We start from the raw sequence: 27280 nt of genomic DNA, 5'->3' as shown, positions 1-27280 counted from the left end.
TTGTGCTTCTTCAAAGGAGCTAGAACAGCACATTTTGAAACCCCAGTCTGCTTTGAAATCTTTGCCTGGAAGAGACATTGCTAATGCAGTATAACTACCTTGTCTTGTTGCTGTGCTTAATCTTGTCATGGTGGACCTGTGACATAAAACCAGTCTTCCACAACCTCACCTTTGTAGCAAAGTTTGGCTGTTCATCACCCAGTTAAGCCTTCTACACAGCTGTTTCTGTTACAGTTAATGACTGTGTCCCAGCCTACATATGAAAATGACATTTTCACCTGTTGGGTATAATTAGTTTATCATACTGACCTGATTTTAATTCTACAAAATCCATGACTTTGTGCAAGTGTACCTAGAAGAACTGATGCTGTTTTGAAGGCAAAGGGTGGTCACATCAAATATTGATTTGATTTGGTCTTCTATTCACTTTTTTTTATCATTGAACAATATACAATTAACACATCTCTTTTTGAAAGCATTCTTATTTTCCAGCATGTTTCCACAACCGCCTAAAACTTTCACACAGTACTGTACATTTAAAAAAAAATAAAAAAAAAGGAAATATATAAAAAAGGATCCGATTTTTTTAAATTACGTCTGCTTCTCTTCAAGAGGGTTTGGTTTATAAATATATAAAGTTAATATATTTGTTCATTTCTAAACAGTAGATTGAAAACAAAAAATATCCCTATGTAACAAAAATTAAAATGTCCCCTATTTATTAACAGGTTACAGTCATATTTGCAGTCTATACATCGTTATAAATTGTGTTATGTAGCCGGTTGAAGAATAGGAAATGACCACCAGGTAACATGAATTTTCTATGCAGGAGATTTGTACCAGTCTTACACTTCCTTCACACAGGTTTTTTTTTTTGGGTGGCATTTTAAACTGCATGAGAAATAATGCATGTTAAAGAACCAGCTTTTTGTAAAATGTAACAGTGCTTTTTATTAAGTGTCACTTTGTACATTATTTTTTTCTGCCATTTTGTATACGTACCCTTCAATGGTGCGTAAAAAAAACTACAATTCCTGTCGCTTAAAACAATGCATCATACAGCCTCATCAATGAAAAAAATTTAAATGTTATGGTTGCCGAAATGCAGAGAAGCAAAAACAATTATACGTTGTCAATAAGGGGCTAAACTCCCTACTTACATATATTGTGATAGCATAATATGAAAACAAAAAAAAGAAAAAGAGACCGCAACCATTCAGGAACTTTATTGCTCACATTTCATACAATCAGCACTCTTCGAATAGGCTTCTTTCACAGTTTCTTAATGCCTTGTGTACAAAGAAAATTATGTGGCTCTTGGTAAAGGCTTAAAGATTACAAACCCACACAGGCTTTGTTTCCTGCAGCATTTGTAGAGAAAATACTCGGGCATAAAATCCTTTGCCCAAGTCGTAGTGCATTTCTTGAAGGAAAGAAATAAATAAAATGAAGAACTCCCACTCAAATGCCCCCCAAAACCAAAACAATAAACCGCCAATACACTCGCCAGGACTTGGTGGAATGCACAGGCTACAAAAGTAAGAGGTCTAACTAAGAGCGATTTTCAAGTAATAATACACATTAACTGAAATGACTATCGTGTTGTTGGGCAGGTGAGATTTGTAGTAATTGATAACTGCACTTAGTTTGACATTGTTGATGATCACGGATACACCATGCTAAAACAGCATTGTCCCCTATGGCTAAATAGAGAACGCGTTTTAGAGATGTTCTGGACTGCATTGCTGCATGCAGTAGAGCTCATGTAATAAAAATTAACCCATCAGAAAAGAAACCACCGCAGTCAACATTAAAGCAGTAAGACATTAAACTTCAATATTTCATATACTGTACAATGTATAAGGCCTTGTTCACATCTGCGTTGGTCTTTCTGGTCTGCTTTGTCAGAGGAGAAGAACAACGAAAATACCAGAAGCTCCGGTTCCGATGCACGACGAACATCGGCGCCCGACGGAACCAATTGGCTTTAATAAGTTCCGTCAGGTTTTGGGTATTTTTGGCCGGATCGGTGACAGAGGCTCCTAACGGACAGATGTGAACCAGGCCTTATTTATGATTTGCCCGTCTTTAACAGCCATAGCCCAACCCCCATAATACACATACCATTGCGAGTGAAGCCCAGGGACAGGTGTAAATGTTATCCATCGTGAAATTTAGAAATGCTGCTTGTGCGATGAAGACTGAGATTTGCTCAGTTACAGGAGCATTTTTTAGAAAGAAAAAAAAAACTGCTAGAATTTTGCTAAAAAAACACCAACCTAGAATATCGCCCTCTGTATATATTTGCCCAAAACACCCGCTCTACAAGTCATTAATTCTATCACTCAAGTAAACATTCTTCTACAAAATAAATGATATGTACTATCAAAATGCCCATTAGCTGGTGCAAAGAGCAGCAGCACAAAACCACTGCTGGTATGGGCCAACAAAGACTACCTGTACCAGCACAGAAGCCGCAGAGCAGGGCCATATCTCATATTCACTGGCTATTAGTCTTCTGATATCAATTTACAGTGCAGAAGTACAAATCATATGTCATGTATAGCCATAAAATATTATTAAAAAGTATTTTTATGGTAATGTAATAAAAAAATAAAATAAAAAAAGGGAGGCCAAAAACCTGAAATTAAACGGATTGCTCTCCGGCCCCACTCTGTGCATGCCGACATGGAGACAAGTGGTCTACAGTGGCCAACTACTGGCTGTAGCAGTGATGTCGCTATTGTGGCTGTTCCTTGTGTCTGTGTGCCTGCTGACATATCAGCATGTATGGAGGGGCCACAAGCAGCAACGTGAATGGGTAAAGATAGTGAATTTTATGTTTTGGTAACAAACATAAGTCTAGAACTTCCATATCAATGACACGGCATTCTGTGGATTTGAAAACCTGCACATATTTTTCCTGCTAAAGTGTGAATGAGACTCCTGGTAAACAGATGACTTTGCAGGGGTGGGGGATTTTGTCATTGGCTGCTCATTTTCCCTGCACAGGGGAAATGTAGTTAACATACAACAATCCAAATAAACGGACCTCCACGTGTTGTGGACTGACCAGGATCAAAGAGCCTCTGCTTTTTAGAAGCTCTTAACTCTGGGTCATAAAGGGGGTCCCAAGCTGGGTTCTCCCCTCTATGCCGTCTATAGGCCCCAATAGGTACTATGGAAAGATGAGACAACCCCTTTAAAGGTTTATTCCTATCTTTGACAATTATGGCATATCCAGTGATAGATGTGGGAGACCTCTTTCTACAAAACCCATAGAAGTGAATGAAGAGAACACTCCACTCCTGGATGCGGTGGCCGGCAGAGCTTGGATGGGAATAACCTTTTAAGTAACCAACTCATATAAAATGATGTCCCAACCAGTGTATTACATCAAGGATGACTATAAATGTTGCAACTCAGGCAATACTTGAAGCTAGAACCTAGAAATTTTAAGGAGCCATGGAAGATGTATATCCACAGCCTAAAAAATGAAAACAACTCTTGGCATACATGACGCCTGCACAAAATATGTTCATTTTGACAACGTACTAGCATAGTCGCATGTTGTAATTTGGCCATTTGTAATTAGAATTTTAGTGTCCATGGGAATATTATTGCACTGCAGTTTCCTTAATACTGAAAGAAGGCTGACAAACGTAAGAGGTACTGTATTGTATGGAAGATGTGTTTTTAGACTGAAAATTACTTAGTACAATTTAAAGGGGAAAAAAAAGTTTGCAGGAATAAGATTTTATTATTGTCCACACATGCAATTGGCTATGTTTCATCTGGCATAACCTTAATGAAGAAAAACAAAAATCTTTTCTGATCAGTGTGTCAGTCTTATTACCTGAGCTCTACTGTAATCATAGCTGGAATAATCTCAAGTGGTATAGTGCCTTCCTTGTCCAAAACCAGATTGATTATATTGATAACCTCCATGTTGAAAGTGCTGCTCAAATTGACCTCCTTGGTTATAGCTCTGTGCTCCACGACCACCCCAACCACCACCCTGTCCTCCTCTTCCACCACGGCTAACCCGCCCCCCTCTGCCACCTGCACGGCCACCCCCTCGGTCATTCTGATGGCCACCATCTTGATATCTGTTGTCTTGTTGATAGCCTCCACCCTGAAATCCACCTCCAGAGTAGGATGAGCCTTGGTAACCACTATATCCTCCTCCTTGGTAACCACCACCTTGGTGTCCACCGCCTCCTTGATAGCCCCCAGTTTGAATTCCAGAATCTCTATAGCCACTATCTTGATAGTGTCCAGTATTACTGCTGCCACCATCTGTCCAGCCTCCTTGAACTTTGTTTCCTCTACCACCTCTGTTACCACCTTGATCATAGCCTCCACGTCCTCCACCCCGACCACCACTTTCATAGCCACCTCTACCGCCACCATGTTCATAGCCGCCTCGGCCACCACCATGTTCATAGCTGCCTCGGCCACCACCATGTTCATAGCCGCCTCGGCCACCACCATGTTCATAGCCGCCTCGGCCACCACCATGTTCATATCCGCCTCGGCCACTGTAAGACTGTTCATAACCACCTCGTCCTCCACCTCTACCACCTTGTGGGGGACCATCTTGTCTCTTCTGCCAAGGAGGCATCTCTGGGGGAGGAGGCTCTATTTCATTCGGTCGGCCCCCTCGATCAGGAACTCTACCCATTAATATCTGCAAAGAAGAACACACATTACTTATACAGGTTTACACAGCTTTCTGAAAAATAAGTAGTAGATGTAATCCTGTTTGAACAAACTTAAACCCATTTCAACATTTTACCTAACAGACAATTTCTTTATCAAAAATTAGTCAAGAAAAAAAAGACTAAGATTCGGAAAAAAATGAATTATTAAGCAAGAGACATCTTGATTTTAAGACAAATTACTCTTTTCAAGCTAGTTGTGTTTTTTTGGTTACATATGCGGTCATCACTGCAGCAATATTGAAGAAACACACACATTTAAGACATGGCTCTTTATTATAATAATAATAATAAAAAAAAAAAAAGTGTCCACTGTCTAGGGCACTAACATAGCAGTTATTGGTGTATACTTGTATACACATACATAAACCCAGATAACCGCTATATAAATGCTTTAGACAGCACTCTAAGCTGACACTTCCAGTTCACTTGTCAGCTTTGCTGTGTAGACTAGTGCAGAATAAAAGAGTCATCTCATAATTAGAGGGTGGGAGATTTAATGACAGCTGTATTGTACTGCTGGAGGCCCAGCTAAGAAAGGATAGCAACATACATAGCTATGTAAGGCTCTGTATGCATCTCCTCTGTCACTTCCTGGTTTGGGGGCTGTAAAAATCTATAACATTTCTCTGTAAATGGATTACCATTGCATTGCAGTTGCCATAAAGAACACACACCCTGCACTAACTAAACAAACAATACAGGAAGGTAGTGTGTGTGTCTGCAATATGGCAGTCCCAGGAAAGTGTTTAAAAATAATAAAAAAGTTCTCTAAAAAAGAGAGATATTGCCACTTTCCTGTTCTGATTCTGCAGCAGTATTGGGAGTCACATTTGATTTAGCTTCCCAACCACAAAACCTTGGGTACGGCTATTAATTATGATTTATGATTATATGTACATTTTCATTTTGTGTAGAAATCCTTAAAGGGGTTTTCCAGCCAGTAAAAATTGATGGCCTATCCTCAGGGTAGGCCATCAATAGCTGATAGGTCGGAGTCCGACTCTCGGGACCCCCGCCAATCATCTGAATAAAGTGCAGCCCTCGTAAGAGTGCTGCTTCCCCTTTATTTCTACTTGTTCATTGTGAATCTTCGACACGCATTTAGCGGCGATTTACAGGTATTGCAGCCTTTTCTCCCATTGAAGTAAAACCCCCTTCAAAACAGCTGAAAGACGGGGGTCCCGGGAGTCGGAACAAACTATGGAATTTGTTCAAGTTTGGATTAAGTACTTTACATGAATTTTATATAAGTGGTGAAAAGGGATCCACTATAGACCTGGATTCTGTGACTTTCATCTGAACTGCTGTGGAAGTCTGGGAACTTTTACATCCCAGTAGTAACTTTGCATTCAACTTTGGACATTGACTGGCTTATTTCAATCGTGTTTCTCTCTCTATTATAACTTCATATTTGTGAACTTTCATGCTAGTGTATACTACCAACACATTACTAATCAAAATGACTGTAGTATATGTATATATTCCGGAGCCAAATACATTCTAGATGATACACGCAATTAGCTTCCAGACACCAACTCCCCACACACAGGAAACCAATTCACAGCAGTAAGAAGAGTTTGTTAAAAGATGCCAATTAAAAAACCTAAGTGTGTGCTGGGAATTTCATTACTTGATAGAAAATTCAATTCACACTTTAAAAGCCAGTCTTCAGGATGTCTGGAGCCCACTGTAAGGCTGCCCCTTACACATGTAATAGTAGAAACACTTTTCAATATAGAATTAAAAGGTTAACGGTTAACTAGAAACTTAGGGTGCCCCCAAGGTAAAAGGGAATATTCAATATGAAGTTAGATTATGTTCACATTTGCATTGTGTCTTCCGTTCATAAAAGAATCCCAAAGGCTCTGATGGATCTGTCATATGACCCGACTTACAATGGGATCCGTCAGGTTGCAGTCAAATTTTCCAGGGCTGCCAGCAGAGGCGCCAAATGGAGCCACTGACGGCAGTGTGAACATAGCCTTAAGGCCTACCAAACGTACACATTTGGAATATATCTCACCACTTGTACACTATTTGACGTGAAGATTTGCAACTAACAAATGCTTAAAGAGGCTCTGTCACCACATTATAAGTGTCCTATCTCCTACATAATGTGATCGGCGCTGTAATGTAGATAACAAGTGTTTTTTATTTTGAAAAACGATAATTTTTGAGCAAGTTATGAGCAATTTTAGATTTATGCTAATTAGTTTCTTAATAGACAACTGGGCATTTCTTACCTTTTGACCAAGTGGGCGTTGTAAAGAGAAGTGTATGACGCTGACCAATCAGCATCATACACTTCTCTCCATTCATGTCCATTTGTACTCAGCGAGATCACGCTGTGCAGTGAATACAAATGGACATGAATAGACAGGAAGTGTATGATGCTGATTGGTCAGCGTCATACACTTCTCTTTACAACGCCCACTAGCTCAAAAGGTAAAAAACGGCCAGTTGTCCATTAAGAAAATAATTAGCATAAATCTAAAATTGCTCATAACTTGCTAAAAAATGAGTTTTTCAAAATAAAAACCACTGTTATCTACATTACAGCGTCGATCACATTATGTAGGAGATAGGGCACTTATAATCTGGTGACAGAGCCTCTTTAAGCCTCTAGCATTTGTTCATTGCATGTGCCAGACCCTGGACCGGAGCGTTGGGGACTCCTAATAAAATTGGGTTCTTGCACAGGATCGTTAACAGGCAAAATCAAAGCATTAGGTTAAAAGCATTTTGGGTGAGCAAGTCATCAAAAGACAATAATGAAGAAGATTTATCAATAGTAGTGCATGGGAAAAGTGAAGGCGTTGCTTATAGCCAATCAGGTTTTTGCTTTCATTTTCCTGAGGGCCTTAGAATAATTAGATCTAGATTCGGGTTCATTGTCAGATGCAACTTCATTTTTACTTTGCACTAGTGTTGCTTACTCTCCCCAATTGCTTTATTCAGCCAAACAAATAATTGTGGAAAATAAAAGGTAATACTATACTAGAGTAAAAAAAAAAAAAAAAAAAGATTATCTAGAATTTAAATAATTATGACTGATAAATATATATTTTTATTATTCTGTAGACATAGACTCCTACCACCTACCTTATTAATGGCACAAGCAGTCTTTTCCCTGATTGAACCACTGCTAGTTCTCAAGATTTTTGAAAGATCATGCCGAGCTGCCAAAAGGTGTGCCACCGTAATGGAGCTTTTACTTGACAAGGCCGCACGCTTTGGCTGGTAAACCTTTGCCAGCTTTTCAGACTGATTCTGTTTACAATGAGAGAAGTAATTCAGACGTTATTGAAAAGAACGATTCATATTGTGTTCAGAGTCTGCGCATTTAAACACGCATGAATGTCTTTTGTACAGATAATTTTACATCCACTGCTGCTCTCTAGTGGTAAAGACAAGTCCTGTGTGATGTCATTAGCCTGACTTTCACGGAGAAAAACAAGGTCTACAAAACGAGATGAATTGACTGCAACGTGGTGCTTTAGATGAGATGTTTCCCACCATAGACTTTTATAGTAATGCCATGAAATCAGACTGGCAAAGGTCTGAACGGTGGGATTACCACTGCTCCCGAGAACAAGGAGTGCACAGAGCGCATTCCCAGAGGAAGTGGCCGGATCTGTGCAGCCAGTTCTTTAAAATCAATGGAAGATCCGAAAATATCTATGGCAAATCTATGGTGGGAAAACATTATTAAATAGTCCTTTCAAATTGGCAATGTTCACGCCACTTTGGAGAGACCATACTCTGCTTCCTTTTAAAGTCAAAGAAAAAAAAGAAAAGCTAAATAACCTTCATGTAATCTCTCTGTATATTAGGAGATATAGAATGCTTTATCCCCCTAGAACCCAACCAAAAAATAAATAAATAATTCTAAATATTTATTTATAAAACAAAAATCCAAGTATTTTCATGTGGTATCAACATATAGAAAAAGCATTTAGCTAATAAAGAAAAAATACTATATTAAGCAAAATAGACTGGGAATGTTGCAGAAGAAATGGAAATCCTGGTTGGAGAAGGAGAGAACATAAAAAGTTAAAATATATCCAATGTGACAGTTTCCTTTTTTTTTTTCTTTTAGGGGGTATGTGTTAAATTAAAAGGGGTTTGCCCATCTTGGACATTTATGGCATAGACGCATATGCCATAAACGTCAGATAGATGCGGGTCCCACCACTGGGACCTGCACTTATGCCTAGAACAGGGCCCCCTGATTATATGGTCAGGTGTTACGAAAACAGCGTAGTGGAAGACAATTACGGAAGCAGCGTAGCACGAGAGCTGCATTGTTTCCATTACTGCCATTCACTTCTATGGGAGTAACTGAAACAGTGTAGCTCAGCGAGCTATGCTGTTTTCGTAACTCCTGACCATTTAAACAGGAAGTGGCCGGGAGGCAGCCGAGAAAGGTAGAACAGAGTTTAGGGCGCCACGTTCTAGAGAACACCTAAAAAGCTAATGAATTTCTATGGATGCTTCTGTAGCGCAGGAACCCATGTAACCTTAGCCATGCCCTCAGTAATAATATATCAGACACTGCTATAAAGCTTGTAAAGTTTTACCTTCGCCCTGTCTGACCAGCCAAAAGATTGAACAGTCACCTCCAGACGTTTGACTAACATTTTCCTCCGGACCTCATATTCATTGGCTATGGCTTGATTAATTGCTTCAATTTTCTCCTGGAAAAACACAGAGTCAGATTTAATGGCAATTAGTCAATAAACCCACATCTTGACAGAGAAAATGGATAAATTATTTAATAAATGCATAAAAGAAAAAAAAAACACAGGAATACAGGAATCACTTGTCATCTAATATCTCCACATCCATCCTACGGGCTATAAGAGCATCTTTGAAGTGCATCATTTATGATACAAATATCTATAAAAGAATTTAAATAAAATAGAAGACACTGAGTGCCCCCACCTGCTGCCTCTCCAAAAGAGATGAGGCTGCCCACTGCTACCACCTACTTGCTGTGAGGGCATCTTTTTCAGGCTGTACTCTTGGCAAATTGGCATCATAGTGAGCTATCCTGGCAATTCCCTATTTCACCAATTTATTGAGCACATACTGTAGTAGCAGAGTTCAGGTCACTTTAACTCCTTCCCGCTCCTTGACTTACTATTCCGTCAAGATGAGCGTATTTTTCGCGCTCAGTGACGGAATAGGAAGTCACGGGAGGAATGGCCATTATGGTCCCTCTGCCGGCACATACAGGAGCTGTGACAACTGCTGTCTTGTACAGCAGTTGCCACAGCTCCTTCAGCAGGGACCGATCGTAGTGGTCCCCGCTGATTAACCACTTAGAAGCCGCGTTTAATAGCTTCTTAGGGGTTAAAACACCATCGTCGTCCTGCAATATGATCGCGGGCGCGGATTGTTGCTATGGCAACCGGAGGCCTAACAATGGCCTCCGGCTATGCCATCTACGGAAGCCTAGTGGGTCCTGACAAAATCAGGACCAACTATGTTTGTTTCTAATACACTGCACTAAGCTAATTTTTCCAAAGTTTCTCTACATTTTGCACACATAAACATTGAATATATCGACCAAATTTTACCATTAAATGTCCAATGTGTCATGAGAAAACAATTTCAGAATCGCTTGGATAGGCAAAAGAATTCCAGAGTTATTACCACATAAAGTGACACGTCAGATTTGAAAAATGGGCTCTGAGCCTTAAAGGGGTTGGCGAGAAAAAAGATAATTTCTAAAAAGTGTCCCCAGCCTTGGTTTGCCTTCCCTAAAACCCCCTACTAACCTTCTACCCAGTTTCTGTTTGCTCTCAAGCGTCACTGCTGCTCTGTTTATTTACATAGATTGCTTCTGTTCCTGTCTTGTAACCAGGGCCGGACTCGCCATCTGGCAGTTCTAGCAAATGCCAGATGGGCCGGTGAACAGTGGGCCGCCTGCTGGCCGACCAAACAATTAGTGCTGGCGGCCTGCTGCCTCTCTGAGGGGGCAGCGGCGCCACTGAAACCAGCCGCCGCCACCCCCTCCTGCACTAATTGTGCCCACCTTACAATAACGCTGATTGGCAGGGCAGAGTGACTTGCCCCGTCAATCAACGATGGTAGCGGCGCAATGACGTCATCGCACCGCTTCCGTTGTTGAAAGGCGTTGATTGGCGGGGCAAGTCATTCTGCCCTGCCAATCAGCGATTTTCAACGACGTTAGCGGCGCAATGACATCATCGTGCCGCATCCGTTGTTAAAAGACGCTAATTGACGGGGAAAGTCAATCTGCCCTGCCAATCAGCACCGTCGTTCAACTGCAGCAGACCTGTTCAGAAGAGAGCAGGCATGCATTGACAAAGGACGGCATGGGAACGGAATCAAGGTGATTATGTCATGTTTTTTCCAGTTAAAAGTGTCAGTGGCATTATCTACAGGGGTGGAGCTATATGGGGGACACAATCTACAGGGGAGGCTGTATGTGGGGGCACTATCTACAGGGGTGGCTATATGTGGGGCACTACATACAGGGGTGGCTATATGTGGGTCACCATCTACAGGGGGTGCTATATGTGGGGCACTATCTACAGGTGGCTCTCTGGGGAGCACTGTGTGTGGGACACAGTTTATGGTGCTATTATAATTGGGGACACAGTGTATGGTGCCATTATAATTAGAGGTGCAGTGTAAGGAAATATATTTAGGGGTGTGTGTCACATTTACAGTGTGTGTCACCATGAGAATTTTATCTTCGTTTATAGGTGCAGAAACGTTTTAATAGTGAGAAGCTGAAGACATCTGAGCGCAAAACTGCAGAAATGGGCCGTGGCCAGGAGAAGTCATCATAGAGGTCTGGACCGGATGGAGAAGAAAAGAGAAAAAGAACAACTAGAATCTGAAACATCACCAGTGAGTCACTTAATGTAAAGGTTTATTCTGCCTCTAATCAGCACTGTAGTCACTGTATGATCTGCAGCGTGATGATGGGTGGTGTGAAATTTTTTTGTGAAACAGCAACTCCCAGCATATCCTTACCATTATTCGGTCCATACTGGTAGCTGAAGTTTTATGATGTACAAACCTATACGGCAGGGGTTGCACTAAATTGAGCTGTATTGTGCTGGTGCTGTATTTATGTACTGAGCTTGGTTCTGGGTCTGTATATATGTGCTGTGCTTGGTTCTGATGTATATATGTACTGAGCTTGGTTCTGGTACTGTATTTATGTAATGAGCTTGTTCTGGCACTGTATATATGTATTGAGCTGGGTTCGGGTGTTGCATATATGTACTGAGCTTGGTTCTGATGCTGTATATATGTACTGAGCTTTGTTTTGGTGCTGTATATATGTACTGAGCTTGGTTTTGGTGCTGTATATATGTACTGAGCTTTGTTCTGGTGCTGTATATACGTATTGAGCTTGGTTCTGGAGCAGTATATGTTAGAGCTTGCTTCTGATGCTGTCATTATATAGAATATATTTAGAACAACAAAATTACAGGGCAGGTGGTATTGTTTTCAATTCATTGTATATTTAATGGGAACCTAGCAGGTAGTTTAACCCCTTGAACCGCCACCGTGTGATAATACATGACCTGACAATATTTCCAAACATTCTCCTGTATGTTGCTTTCGGATACAGAAAAATCTATACAATCAACTTTTAAACTGGCGCACACTATATGCTAATTACTCATTAAAGGGTCATGGGGTGGAGTCGCTATCCTGAAGAGTCAGAGTCCTGCCTCCAAACCCAATTTTCCATATTTGATTGACATCCCCCTGGCTGTGATACATCACTTCCAGTCTCCTCCAACTTTCTCGGATGAGCCATTGCCTTGTAACTACTTGGGCACACACCGTGCAGCGAGGTATAATCTGCCCGGCTGCACCATACATGCCAGTACAAGGCAATGGCGCATCCGCAAGAGTTGGAGGAGGCTGCTAGTGATGTAGAACAGCCAGGGAGAAGTCAATCAAAATCTGGGGGGCGCCATTTCAATTTTCACCTCAGGCTGCAGAAAAGCTAGAATCGGCCCTGCGGACAGTGGTGAACACAAGCACCAACATTCCAATAACTGCTGCCTCCTGGTGTTTAAAACCACATCTTTCCGAGATTTATTGCTGTGTACTCTGCAACGACGGGAAGTAGCACTGCAGAAATGAAGTATAGTGCTTGTTGGCCGAGCCACAGCTAATTAGCTCTAGACTTTATTCCTGCACTGGTGCCTCACTCATTAGTGCACATCTCTGGAGCCGCAGACGAAAAGGACAATCAGTACCTGCCCAGTCTGCATGTACAAATTAAACCTAAGGCTAGTTGGCTGAGCATCAGTCAATCAGTGACGGGATTGCTCTTTATACTGCACCCGGAGGAAAAAATATGTATTTATGTGAGTTTTGTGTCTTCTAATGTATTAGTGGCATTTGTATGCGTGTTGTTTTCAGTGTCAGTGGTATGTGTGGTATAGGTCTAGCATGTAAGTGTTATGTGAGGTATGTGTTTAGCATTTGTGTGGTGTGTGTGGTAGTTGTTCAGTATAAGTAGTGTGTGCGGTATGTATCTAGTGTGTGGTACGTGTCCAGTGTGTGAGTGGTATGTGTCTAGTATGTGAGCGGTGTGTGCAGCATCTGTGCCGGGTGGGAGTAGTGCGTGTTCAACATATGTCCTTGGTGTGGGTAGACAACGTGCGGCATATGTCTTAGCTGAGAGTGGAGGATATATATACCGATAAGATACCAACAGAGCAGGATATCAGCACAGTGTAATAGTCAAACGAGTGTACAGCAATGTTGCTGGACTATATAACATCTACTGTGTTGAATCCTGGGTAATAACCAAGATAACCTTGGTGCATCGATCAACAATTAACATGAGAACAATCCAAGAAAATATGATCGACTAATGCACATAAAGTTTATAGAACAATATACAAAATTTTATTAGAATAAAAAACACATGAAACAATAAAAGTGGAACAGGGAATGAGTCACTCAATAAAAAGACATCAAAAAACGGTCAGAAACCAGGTATGAATGTTACGAGAGTATACATATAATTGGAGCAGCAAAAGAGAATTATATATAGTCTCATGCACAACTGTGTCAGATGGAGCCACAGTGAATTTGTGAGAAATCAGAAGAACATCCAATGACATCCAACAGATGTATATGATCCAGTACACCTATTGAAAGGTATATAATATAAATTACATAAGGCGTGTAAGCGTGATAATTATCTGAATGGACATAAAGGGTTAACGAAAACCGCAACCCATAATGTGGATGCTGCAAGATGAACACTGGAATGTCAGATGTATATAGTGTTCTGTAATTATCACTTGCACTGTGACCCCTCCTCTTGTTTCTTCTCTGGTATGTACTGATGTCCGGTTGCGCGCTGATGTTTGTTGCATCCCGATCAGATGCTTCTCCGGGGGGGGAGTGGCCCTGACCTCTTCCGAGCGCTGTCTTCTATTGGAGTGGGTTGTGGGTAGGCGTGGTTAGTCCACGCCGTCTCACACCCTCTCTGATGACGCGACACCGGAAGTGGGGCAGCGCCATCTTTGTACCCCGCATCAGACGCCGATTCCCTTCATCCGGTCCTGCCTCCTCCTCTTTCTCCTTTCATTCTACAATCTCTCAAACACCTGGGCTATGTACTATATATGGGGGGACATCAGTAGTTTGATCATATTTTCTTGGATTGTTCTCGAGTGGAGGATATACCCTAGGTATGAGTGCTGCATGTGCATCATATATCCTAGGTGGGATGTGTTCTAGGTGTACGTGCGCATGTATCCTAGATGTGAGTGGTATGTGTGCGCATGTGTCCTAGATGTGAGTGGTGTACATGCGCATGTGTCCTAGGTGTGCGTGCGCATATCTCCTAGGTGTGAGTGGTGTGCATGCGCATGTGTCCTAGGTGTGACTGGAACGAATGCAGCATGTGTCCAGCTTGTGGGTTGCATATGTGCGTCATGTGTCCAGCATGTGCGAGTGTGTGTTTATATATATATATATATATATATATATATATATATATATATATATATATGGCTGAATATAAAACATACTATTTAGTTACAGTATGGTGATATATTAGAATTGTGTAATGGTATAATTTGCAATCTTTATACATCAGTATTAGGCCATGATCACGCAATCAAGATTTGATTAGGACAAAGTCCCTAATTCCACACCTAAATACCTTTCAAATCCACTAACATTCTGTATCCATTACAAGTGAGTGGGCTATTTTATACCCAATTCACATGCAGCGGAAAGAAGTTTGCTTGAATCCGCTCTGCACAAAAAAATCCTCTAGGATAATGAGCATGTTCATTATTCTCGTAGAAAAGGAGTAGATTCGTTGGAGTTATCAGGACTATTCTGTTTTCATTTACACCCGTTTTAATAAATCTCCTCACGTCTTGTATAGCTGAAAGGTGGTCCCATGTACTCCAGCCAAACTGTCGGCTGCGTATGGCCTTCGGTGGGCCTGTGTGCTTAAAAATGCCAGGGCTGATTTTAAGTCCCAGTCCAGCCCTGCTTGTAAGCCACCATACCCATGATCCCTTGGTGCATATGAGGAGACAGCTTACATCCCCCCCTCTTACGCCACAGCATCTCAGCTATTTGCATACTGCTACACCCCTCTATGTTCACAGGGTCATTCCCTGCTCTAATTACAGTCACCCAGCTCCCTGCACTGTCACAAACACCCAGCAATAATCACACAGGGGGGGATTGGGGTTATATACAGGGATGATGGAGGTTATATACAGGGATGATGGAGGGTAATACACAGGGATGTTGAGGGTAAAACACAGGGATGTTGAGGGTAAAACACAGGGATGTTGAGGGTAAAACACAGGGATGATGGGGTTATAAACAGGGATGATGATATAATCCGCAGGGATTATGTAACTCCATCATACCTGTATACAACCTGTATGTAAGTGATGATGGGGGGTTATCCACAGGGACGATGAGCCCATTATCCCTGTACATAAGGAGAGGAGGAGGGGCCGTGTACTAGCAGAGACGACATTCTCGGGCAGGGTAAAATGAAATCTCAAGACTATCGAGGCATTCTGGAGAGCAATGTACTGCCCACGGTCAGAAAGCTTGGTCTCAGTCGCAGGTCATGGGTCCTCCAACAGGATAATGACCCAAAACACACAGCTAAAAACATCCAAGAATGGCTAAGAGAAAAGCATTGGACTATTCTGAAGTGGCCTCCTATGATCCCTGATCTAAAATCATATTGAACATCTGTGGAAGGAGCTGAAACCTGCAGTCTGGAGAAGACACCTTCACACCTGAGACAGCTGGAGCAGTGTCCTCAAGAGGAGTGGGCCAAAATATCGGTAGACAGGTGCAGAAGTCTCATTGAAAGTTACAGAAATTGTTTGTTTGCAGTGATTGCCTCAAAAGGTTGTGCAACAAAATATTACGTTAAGGGTACCATGATTTTTGTCCAGGCCAGTTTCATTAGTTTTTTTTTTTTCTTTCTGTTGAACCACAATTCAAAAGCAATGTCTGATTTACATTAGTTGATTTTCAGTAAATGAAAATGTATTACTTTTGTCAGTTTCAAGTTATTTCAGTGACCATTGTGGGTTATCCTTTCTTTAACGGTAGGCTACTAACAATTTTGTCCATGACTGTATGCAGTCGTGACGGGGTTAAGTAAATGAGTACACAGCAAGCATCATACATAAAAAAAAAAATAATCTTCTGTTCGGGGCAGTGCGAGAAAGCGCTCCCTCTATAATTATGTGTAACATTTAGCTGGATCCATCGCTGACAGCGAACGTCAATTCCACAGCACATACTGATGATTAGGGCTACGTGCACACGTTGCCTATTTTTCTGCATATAATATGCACCAAATATGTAGGAAATTCACAGGTAAGAACCGCACCTAATCGTCCGTTTTGCAATGCATTTTTTGTTGCGGTTTTTATGTTTTGATCCGTTTTCCGGCGTGTTGTGGTGCGATTTTCCACAGCACTAGGCAGGTACAATTTGCAAGCAGAAACGCAGGATAAATGGACATGCAGCGAATTATAAAAAACGCACAGCAGGTCAATTTCCGTCCTGAAAAATACTGAAGCCTGTACATCAGATTTCCTGCGGATTGAGCCTAAAAGTGTAAGTTTGTCATTCGTTTTTTTAAAAAGGCTAAACGTAGCAAAAAAGGCAACTACAATTGAATAAAAAAATGTGGTCGTAGAAAAAAAAAAACAACAACTTTATTTAAAGATGACCCAGAAATTAATTTCTTGGTCACGAACGGCCCTCACATGTGACGTCACTTAGAAGCCAGGCGAGCCGTACATATCTAGTAGTCATTTGACTGTGTCCCCTTATAGAACTAGTAACGACTGCTGGACATGTGACCGCTGCCTTAGGCCCAGTTCACACAGTGTATCCTTTATGCTGATTTTGGCACGGAAACCGTGTCGGAATCAGTAACAAAAAACGGTAGAAAACCGCCTCCCACTGATTTCAATGCGAGGCGGAGGCGTTCTTTTTCTCCGCGGTGGATTTTAGCCGCTCGCTGTAAAAAGCAGCTCCGCCCCTGACCTCCCATTGAAATCGATGGGAGGCAGAGAAAGCGTCTTCTGCCAACGGCACTCAATAGAAGGAATTTTGAGGTCGATTTTTCTGCCTGCAAAAAAACTCTGTGTGAACAGGTCCCTAGTCTTTACATGCAGTCGTGGTTACTGCCAGGTACCCAGTAAAGGACAGAGGGGGAGTTTTTAAATAACTTAGATTTTTAACTCAATGGTTTTTCCATTTCTGACATTCTTCCTTCTTTAGATGCTTTTTCACGAAATATCAATTTGTTTTTCTTGTGCAAAATGCAAAGTTAAAGATTATTAAATGATTATAAACATTTTAAAAAAATAGGGGATTTCTCTTTACCTAATGTTGTAATTTAAGGTCATTTGCAGCCATAGATGCGCAAGACGAAAGTATATTGAAAGTATTCTACTCACCCAGTGAGATGGCCCCAATGTCTTGCTTAGGAGAGGCTTTCCCATATGATTAGGTGGCACTTTTGCTAAAGTTTCTTTTACCTAGAAAAAAAACACAAGATAAAATATATGGATACATTTTTAAAAAAAAGTACCATCGCAACTGCCTGAAGATAGACATAGATCTGATCAAAACGTAGTATTTGTGTATGGATGGCTTTTAAAAAAAAACTACAAAGAATTGTGAAAATCTACGTCACGTGTGTGGACATTCTTCAAAGATTACTGTATGTAGGACCTATGGGCAGATAGTTCTATAAGATTTGCACCAAGAATATAAAGAAGTGCATTTTTTTTTTTTACAATAGAAAAACGTCTACCAGCCTGCACCAATAGTACACTGCAGAAGGGTTCTGTATAGTGCAGTAATTGCACCATATTTACGAGCTTGGCACATCACATAACAAAAGGACATTTTAAGCCCGTGTCCCACCGAGTAGGAGTGTGCCGTACACAGGTGGCACTAGGAAAGCCTTGTGGTTGAAGAGGTTACAATCACTACTGGGCCGACAAATCTACAACATAGGAAAGCAACAACCCTTCATTTTGAAACCAGAACAGAGAGACAGCACTGATCACTGTATTGATCCATTTCAGAATCATGTGGCTACCCACTCTCCGTGGACTACAAACTGCATATCAAACAGCCTGTGGTAAGACTACGGGGAAGCCACAGGAATAATAAAATTCAGCTACAAACTTGTTAAGCGTAGAAAGACACTAAGGGCATCATTTATGAAACCTGTTGCTCATAGCAACCAATCACAGCACAGCTTTAATTTTACCAGACAGGTTAAAGAAATGAAAGCTACGCTCTGATCGGTTGCTATGGGCAACAAGGCCAGGTTTAACGTCAAACAATTTTCATACATCTCTCGGCAGCATTTGCAAATAGAACAGTATTATCTTTCACATTTAAGCAAAACGTACTTTTTTTTCAATTCCACTGAAAAACTGGAACATGGTTATATTGGCTGGAGGTTTGGACATTCCCAGAGACATGCATACAGTCTTGAGCTCCTTGAATACCTCACTGCCGCCATCTAGCTCTTGTTTCGCTGGAATATTTACACACAACATTCTTGCAGCTTCAAGTTCCGATATCAAATACGCTGTGGAGAGTCAAGATTACATTGATATATTATACAAAGTATACCTCATACATGAAAAAAAAAAAAAAAAAGAGTTGCGGCAAGTCTGCCAGGACGGGTACAGCTCTTTGAAGCGTCTTTCAGTTCAAAGTGAAAAGGGGCGGCAGAGCAGGGGACAACTTCTTTTTTTATGATGCCCATATGTCAAAAAAGGTCATATGAGAAGGGGTGTCCCAGTTAGGACAAAAACTCTAACCCCTTCCCAACATCCACCGTAAGTCTCATGTACCCCAAAATGGTACCAATCAAAATTACAGCTCGCCCTCAGCGCTAAAATCGACAGAAAAAAAAATGGCTCTTAGAATATGGCAATACAATACAAAACTTGTATTATTTTTTTCCTCATAAAAGTTGTAAAAACTATATAAATTTGGTATCGCCGTAATCGTATTAACCTTCAGAATAAAGTTAACATGTCTTTTTTATCGAATGGTGAATTGCGTAAAAATAATACCACAAAAAAAATGGCGACATCAGTTTTTTTCCCATTCCACCACACAAAAGAAAAATGTCCACAGTTTTTAGAGAAATAAAAAAAAAAAGTTGTCTTTTGGAAGGTGGGGAGGAAAAAGCGAAAATGAAAAAACAAAGAATGGCCGTGGAGGAAAGGGTTAAGCACAGATTGCAATCAATAAACAAATTTCAAAATAGGCTAAAGATTTTTCATTTACTGTGCTAAATAACGTCCACATTATTATAAAACGTGAACCAGATCACTTACTTAGTAGGAGTAGGCAGTTTGTCTTATCAAGAAGACGTTTGGAGACGTCTCCAGATGTCAAACACACATATGGGCAGATCATCTCCGTTAATAGACCACTCATTTCTAACTGAAAACCTTCTGCTTCAGCGGGGCCTGTAATAAAATCACAGAAATAACAAATACTTAAAAAGTACTTTATGTATTATGTACTTCATGTTTCGTGTAGCACAGAGTCCAAGCACCCACTAGAATACTGAACTAGAAAAATAGGTGGTAAAAGGTACATTCCGGATGTTCTCCAACACACCCTTCTATCATAACACGAGGCTGATCATGCAAACCTGGTGATATAAGAATACCCGCAAAAATTATACAGAAAACTGGAATTCTACATAGCTCTAAGCAAAAGGCCATTAAAATCAATGACAGATTGCTTAGGATGAGGTGTCAGGTCTCTAGTAACAGATAAAGGAGTTTGAGCGCTCTGTGGAACCCTTTTTATTCCAACATCAGTGACGGTCTAAACAATCCAGAGGTGTCGCCTTATTCCTATTGAGAACACATGCACGCTTGGCCGAGCGAGCACGTGTATAGGGGAAAGGGGGGGGGGGTCGGTAAGAATAGCTGTCGGCCGAACGAGTGTTTAGCTATCTAAGTTATGGCCACATTAACCCCTTAAGGACACAGCCTGTTTTGGCCTTCAGGACACAGCCGATTTTTGCAAATCTGACATGTGTCACTTTATGTGGTAATAACTCCGGAATGCTTTTGCCTATCCAAGCGATTCTGAGACTGTTTTCTCGTGACATGTTGTACTTTATGATACTGAAAAAATTTTGCCGTTAAATTCAATATTTATTTGTAAAAAACACCAAAATTTAGAGAAAATTTGCAAAAATCTGCATTTTTCTAAATTGTAATGTATCTGCTTGTAAAACAGATAGTAATACCACACAAAATAGTTACTAGTTAACATTTCCCACATGTCTACTTTATGTTTGCATCGTTTTCTGAACGTGCTTTTATTTTTCTAGGACCTCACAAGGCTTAGAACTTTAGCTGCAATTTCTCGCATTTTCAAGAAAATTTCAAAAGGCTATTTTTTCAGGGACCAGTTCAGTTCTGAAGTGGCTTTGAGGGCCTTATATATTTAGAAACCCCCTATAAAACACCCCATTTTAAAAACTGCACCCCTCAAAGTATTCAAAACCACATTCAGATTTTTTTTAACCCTTTAGGCATTTCACAGGAAATAAAGCAAAGTAGAGGTGAAATTTACAAATTTCAATTTTTTTTTACTAAATTCATTTGTAATACAGTTTTTTCTGTACCACAGAAGGTTTTACCCAAGAAATGCAACTCAATATTTATTGCCCAGATTCTGCAATTTTTAGAAATATCCCACATGTGGCCCTAGTGTGGTAATGGACTGAAATACCGGCCTCAGAAGCAAAGGAGCACCTGGTGGATTTTGGGGCCTCTATTTTATTAGAATATATTTTAGGCACCATGTCAGGTTTGAGGAGGTCTTGTGGTGCCAAAACAGTGGAAACCCCCCAAAAGTGACCCCATTTTGGAAACTACAGCCCTCAAGGAATTTTTCAAGAGGTATAGTTAGCATTTTTAGCCCACAGTTTTTTTGCTAAATTTATTGGAACTGGTCTGTGAAAATGAAAATCTACTTTTTTTCTGAAAAAACATACGATGTTTTAGTTTTTACAAGGAATAAAGGAGAAAAAGCACCCGAACATTTGTAAAGCAATGTCTCCCGATGACGGTAATACCCCATATGTGGTAGTAAACTGCTGATTGGACCCACGGCAGGGCTCAGAAGGGAACGAGGGCTATTTGGATTTTGGAGCACAGATTTTGCTGGAATGGTTTTCGGTGCCATGTCGTGTTTGCAAAGCCCTGGAGGGACCATAACAGTGGAAACCCCCCAAAAGTGACCCCATTTTGGAAACTACACCCCTCAAGGAATTTTTCTAGGGGTATAGTTAGCATTTTGACCCTACACGGTTTTTGCTGAACTTATGGGAATTATGCCGTAAAATTGAAAATCTAAATTTTTTTCTAATAAAATGTCGTTTTAGCTCAGATTTTTTCATTTTTACCATAGATAAAGGAAAAAAAACACCCCAATATTTGTAAAGCAAACTCTTCTGAACACAGCAATACCCCATATGTGGTAATAAACTGCTGTTTGGACACATGGCGGAAGTTAGAAAGGACGGAGCGCCATTTGACTTTTGGAGCTCGAGTTTTGCTGGAATGGTTTGCGGCCCCATGTCACATTTGCAAAGCCACTGAGGGGTCAAAATAGTGCAAACTCTGCAAAAGTGACCCCATTTGGGAAACTATACCCCTCATGGAATTTATCTAGCGGTATAGTGAGCATTTTGACGCCACAGTTTTTTTGGTTAAAGGGGTTGTCTGAGATTAAATGACTATGTGTTAATGCTTGTAATTTATAAATGTAAATACATTTGTAATATACTTCCGTTTTCCAAAGTGGCCCTGTTTCCAGATCCTGCCGTGGGGTACTTGACGGGTGACGTCACTCACTGGCCGCTTTGTTGATCTTCAATTATTTTGCGGGTATACGCTACATCACTTGTCACATGCCCGGTATGGCTGTTCTGTTGTAACGCGCATGTGCATTCCCTGCTGTTGTCCCAAGAACAGCACAGACCGTGCATGCTCGTTACGGGCTGTGCAGCAGAAGAGCCCATACACGGCACGTCACTAGTGACGTGTCGTATACCCGGAAAAGAATTGAAGATCAACACAGCGGCTAGAGCAAGTGCAGAGAGTGACGTCACCCATCAAGTACCCCACGGCAGGATCTGGAAACGTGGCCACTTTGGAAAACGGAAGTATATTACAAATGTATTTACATTTATAAATGACAAGCATTAACACATAGTCATTTTATCTCAGACAACCCCTTGAGGGTATGTTCACACGAGGGCGTCCGTTACGGCTGAAATTACGGGGATGTTTCAGCCTGAAAACATCCCCGTAATTTCAGCCGTAACGGCATGTGCAGGCGCTTGAACGCCGCGTCCATTACGGCCGTAATTAGCGCTGCTATTCATTGGAGTCAATGAATAACGGCTCCAATTACGGCCAAAGAAGTGACAGGTCACTTCTTTGACGCGGGCGTCTATTTACGCGCCGTCATTTGACAGCGGCGCGTAAATTTACGCCTCGTGTGAACAGACAAACGTCTGCCCATTGCTTTCAAGACGTAATTCGGGGGAAAAATGCCCGAATTACGTCCGTAAATAGGCCGTGTGAACATACCCTGAAGATCATAGACCTCTCATGCATCTCTGAGCTAATAGAAGATCATTTTGACTTCAGTTCAGGACCACAAAATCCTCTCTTTTGTGTCCACTCCCCTGTATGCATCAAACTGCAGCAAAACGGTGTGTGTGATCCTGGCCTCAAGACATACAGTGAAGGAAATAAGTATTTGATCCCTTGCTGATTTTGTAAGTTTGCCCACTGTCAAAGACATGAACAGTCTAGAATTTTTAGGTTAGGTTAATTTTACCAGTGAGAGATAGATTATATAAAAAAAAAACAGAAAATTACATTGTCAAAATTATGTATTTTTTATTTGCATTGTGCACAGAGAAATAAGTATTTGATCCCTTTGGCAAACAAGACTTAATACTTGGTGGCAAAACCCTTGTTGGCAAGCACAGCAGTCAGACGTTTTTAGTAGTTGATGATGAGGTTTGCACACGTTAGATGGAATTTTGGCCCACTCCTCTTTGCAGATCATCTGTAAATCATTAACATTTCGAAGCTGTCGCTTGGCAACTCGGATCTTCAGCTCCCTCCATAAGTTTTCGATGGGATTAAGGTCTGGAGACTGGCTAGGCCACTCCATGACCTTAATGTGCTTCTTTTTGAGCCACTCCTTTGTTGCCTTGGTTGTATGTTTCGAGTCATTGTCATGCTGGAAGACCCAGCAATGAGCCATTTTTAATGTCCTGGTGGAGGGAAGGAGGTTGTCACTCAGGATTTGACGGTACATGGATCCATCCATTCTCCCATTGATGCGGTGAAGTAGTCCTGTGCCCTTAGCAGAGAAACACCCCCAAAACATAATGTTTCCACCTCCATGCTTGACCGTGGGGACGGTGTTCTTTGGGTCATAGGCAGCATTTCTCTTCCTCCAAACACGGCGAGTTGAGTTAATGCCAAAGAGCTCAATTTTAGTCTCATCTGACCACAGCACCTTCTCCCAATCACTCTCAGAATCATCCAGAAGTTCATTTGCGAACTTCAGACGGGCCTGTACTTGTGCCTTCTTGAGCAGGGGAACCTTGCGGGCACTGCAGGATTTTAATCCATTACGGTGTAATGTGTTACCAATGGTTTTCTTGGTGACTGTGGTCCCAGCTGCCTTGAGATCATTAACAAGTTCCCCCCGTGTAGTTTTCGGCTGAGCTCTCACCTTCCTCAGGATCAAGGATACCCCACGAGGTGAGATTTTGCATGGAGCCCCAGATCGATGTCGATTGACAGTCATTTTGTATGTCTTCCATTTTCTTACTATTGCACCAACAGTTGTCTCCTTCTCACCCAGCGCCTTACTTATGGTTTTGTAGCCCATTCCAGCCTTGTGCAGGTCTATGATCTTGTCCCTGACATCCTTAGAAAGCTCTTTGGTCTTGCCCATGTTGTAGAGGTTAGAGTCAGACTGATTAATTGAGTCTGTGGACAGGAGTCTTTTATACAGGTGACCATGTAAGACAGCTGTCTTTAATGCAGGCACCAAGTTGATTTGGAGCGTGTAACTGGTCTGGAGGAGGCTGAACTCTTAATGGTTGGTAGGGGATCAAATACTTATTTCTCTGTGCACAATGCAAATAAATATATATAATTTTGACTATGTGATTTTCATTTTTTTTTAAAAATATAATCTATCTCTCACTGGTAAAATTAACCTAGCCTAAAAATTCTAGACTGTTCATGTCTTTGGCAGTGGGCAAACTTACAAAATCAGCAAGGGATCAAATACTTATTTCCTTCACTGTATATGAACCTTTGTGTCCTGTCATCTGTGAAATTTAAGCTAGTTTGTCTAGACATAGAATATATATATGACATAATCTACTTACTATTAGTTGCTTCTACATTCTCTTCCAATTTGCAGAACAATCTTAACTCTGCTACAAGCCATGCACAGAGCTTGGTGTATTCTGGGGATAGAGCTCCTTGAGTGGCAGCCGGGATCAAGGCTCCCTCATCCATCAAGGATCCTTTGTACCTGTGAAAGACAATTATGTGGTTGATAATGAACAGGGTAATATTGCAATTCCAATAATACAGATCAGCACATAACAATATTACATATGGAGTGCTCGAAGGCTGAGCCTTCCGTCAGACATATACGTCAGGAATACTGCCCGACGTAAGGCTCTGAACATACTGTATGCCACTGCAGATGTTGCTCGTAGGCTCCAATTGTAAAACATTTTTTGTGGGATGCCTCTGGATAAAAAGCATAGTCAACAACTCTTTATAGTATACCAGCCCAATGGAAGCTAAAGAGACACCGTAGGTTGAATGTTGCCCTATGGATTCCTTTGGATCATACACTGGGAGCTTTTCCCGGCGTATCCGCCAAACATAGTGCTCAAACGTGATGTGAACAGAGCCATAGATCAGTAATTTGTGCAGTTGTCAGGAAACTTTTTTTTTTTAACACATTATCGAAAAAAAGCATTTATTGGCAGTCATCCCTGATGGACAGTGTAAGGCTATGTTCACATCTGGAGGTTCAGTTAGTTTGCATTGCTATTTTTTTCTGGTAAAACGAGGGACACCATGACAGAAACCGGACGGAACCGATTAAAGTCATAGGGTTTGGTCGTGCGCCGTTGGTGTCAGTCACGTGATGGATCCGTCACTAATGCTATTCTCTTGGTTCTGCGCCTATGAAAAAAACGGAAATAGCAACACGGTTGCGAACATTGGCTCTCCAGCTGTAGCAAAACTAGCGCTCACAGCATGCAGGAGTCTACTATTGAATATAATGCACAAGAACACCCCCTCTCCAGACTACTGTCTGCAGTACGTCTACAGGTAGAGAGAGGGTTCAGAGCTGCTGAACTATACAGTAGGAAAGCGCTGGAGAAGCAATTCACCATTATTTGATAGGTAGATTCACATTAAATACAGGCTTGGCACAGAATGAATACTACTGTAGTGCATTGCAGCTGTGATCACAAGTAATAGGCCCGGATGATGCTCTGAGGAGAAATCAGATGATATATATCACAAGGAGAACTGAGGCTGTGCCAATGCCCCTACCCCACAGCAATGACTATATTGTAGGCAGCGGAGTGTTATAAGAACTGGTGACGGGCGGATGGATATGGCATAGTATACAAGTAACGTGCCCACCGCTTCACAATGTAACACCCATACCCTAAATCTTCCAGTGCCTCCAGAATGTCATTCTCCATGGTATCACAGTCCATGGCGTCAGCAGAACTTGTGTTGCACAATGAGGACAGCTGTTCCAGGAACGCACGGACGACAGCGGCCGGGACAGACGATGTGACCGCCAAGGGAGGGGAGCACAATGGATATTTGATGTCTGATAGGAGACCGCGGTACATAGGCTGGCTATGCCTCTATCGCTGCACCGTCTCCCCTCCCTCAGCAACTGACAGGAGAGAACGGGTGCCGGGCTGGCAAGTGCAAGGCCCCCTCTCGCTGCGCTCTTACCGTCATGGGGAAGCCAATGTCATCTGCCTGTATATTAAATAAACTATGGAACAAAACTACCGTCATGTTTTGCAATACGCGTTTATTACGAGTTCTTTTATTACATTAGCAAAAGCTATAACCTATTTTAGTCATAGAACAGGTATGAACAGGCGTACAGATATAATTATTGGAGTCGGGCAATCACAAGACAGCCTTGTGATGGCAAGTCCCGAGTTCCGATGTGGAACACGTGGAGAGGAAGTGAGTGTCTGTCACGTGGTCGCCTCACTTGCTGCTGGGAGTTTGGGTGTTGGGAGTGGGGCTTGTATCGTCCTTCTGCTTGTTCACGTAGTCACCCGGCCAGATGGCTATTTACGTTTGGAGACTTAGTCACTGTTGCTGTGTATCAGTTAAAGCCTCCGAGGGGCCGCATTTTTACGGCACTTTTCTTTTAAATCGTTAGAGTCGTAATGGCACAGAAAGCGTGATGCTTATACATCTGGCTGAAGGGACCTGGAGCTTTTGGGGGCACGGAATCTACCTGTAGTCTCTAAAGGACTCCTATACACGAGGTTGTGTATTGCCTGTTACAGGCCATCAGCCTAAAGCAATCACCTGGATATTAGGGCTGTAAAAAAAATCATACAAATCTGAAGTGTTTTATACCATAGGTTGATTATTAACCCCTTCCCGCCGCAGCCCTTTTTCTGATTTTCATTTTCGTTTTTTCCTCCCCACCTTCCAAAAGCCATAACTTTTTTATTTTTCTGTCGATATAGTCCTATGAGGGCTTGATTTTTGCGGGGTGAATTGTGGTTTTTCGTAGCACCATTTATTTTGCCATATAATGTACTAGGAAACGGGGAAAAAAAATTTGTGGGGTAGAAAATGGAAAAAAAAAAAAAGACTCCTCCATTGCTTTTTGCGCTTTGTTTTTACGGA

General features: G+C 41.5%; 1 protein-coding gene across 1 annotated transcript; it reads right to left on the bottom strand.

The window, feature by feature from the left end:
* Positions 1–1210: 1210 nt before the first annotated feature.
* Positions 1211–26354, bottom strand: FAM98A (family with sequence similarity 98 member A). The gene is made up of 8 exons (XM_075862820.1): positions 26054–26354; positions 24742–24890; positions 19622–19756; positions 18680–18861; positions 17711–17791; positions 9305–9421; positions 7827–7994; positions 1211–4690 (listed from the first exon to the last, which is right to left on the bottom strand). Exons 1-8 carry the CDS (start codon positions 26245–26247, stop codon positions 3890–3892), a joined length of 1827 nt encoding a protein of 608 aa, XP_075718935.1. The 5' UTR covers positions 26248–26354; the 3' UTR covers positions 1211–3889.
* Between the last annotated feature and the right edge of the window lie 926 nt (positions 26355–27280).

Source organism: Rhinoderma darwinii, chromosome 4 (assembly GCF_050947455.1).
Source record: "Rhinoderma darwinii isolate aRhiDar2 chromosome 4, aRhiDar2.hap1, whole genome shotgun sequence".
Classification (NCBI taxonomy): domain Eukaryota; kingdom Metazoa; phylum Chordata; class Amphibia; order Anura; family Rhinodermatidae; genus Rhinoderma; species Rhinoderma darwinii.
This window is presented reverse-complemented; position numbering and strand designations above follow the sequence as displayed.

What these genes read in the sequence shown, in the direction of transcription:
- FAM98A (XM_075862820.1), bottom strand. Translation starts at nt 26,247, where the DNA reads ATGTACCGCGGTCTCCTATCAGACATCAAATATCCATTGTGCTCCCCT. An exon ending in GAATGTAGAAGCAACTAATA is followed by an intron (nt 19,757 to 24,741) that starts GTAAGTAGATTA and finishes ATTTTATTACAG; the next exon opens with GCCCCGCTGAAGCAGAAGGT. An exon ending in GCTGGTCAGACAGGGCGAAG is followed by an intron (nt 7,995 to 9,304) that starts GTAAAACTTTAC and finishes CATTGTAAACAG; the next exon opens with AATCAGTCTGAAAAGCTGGC.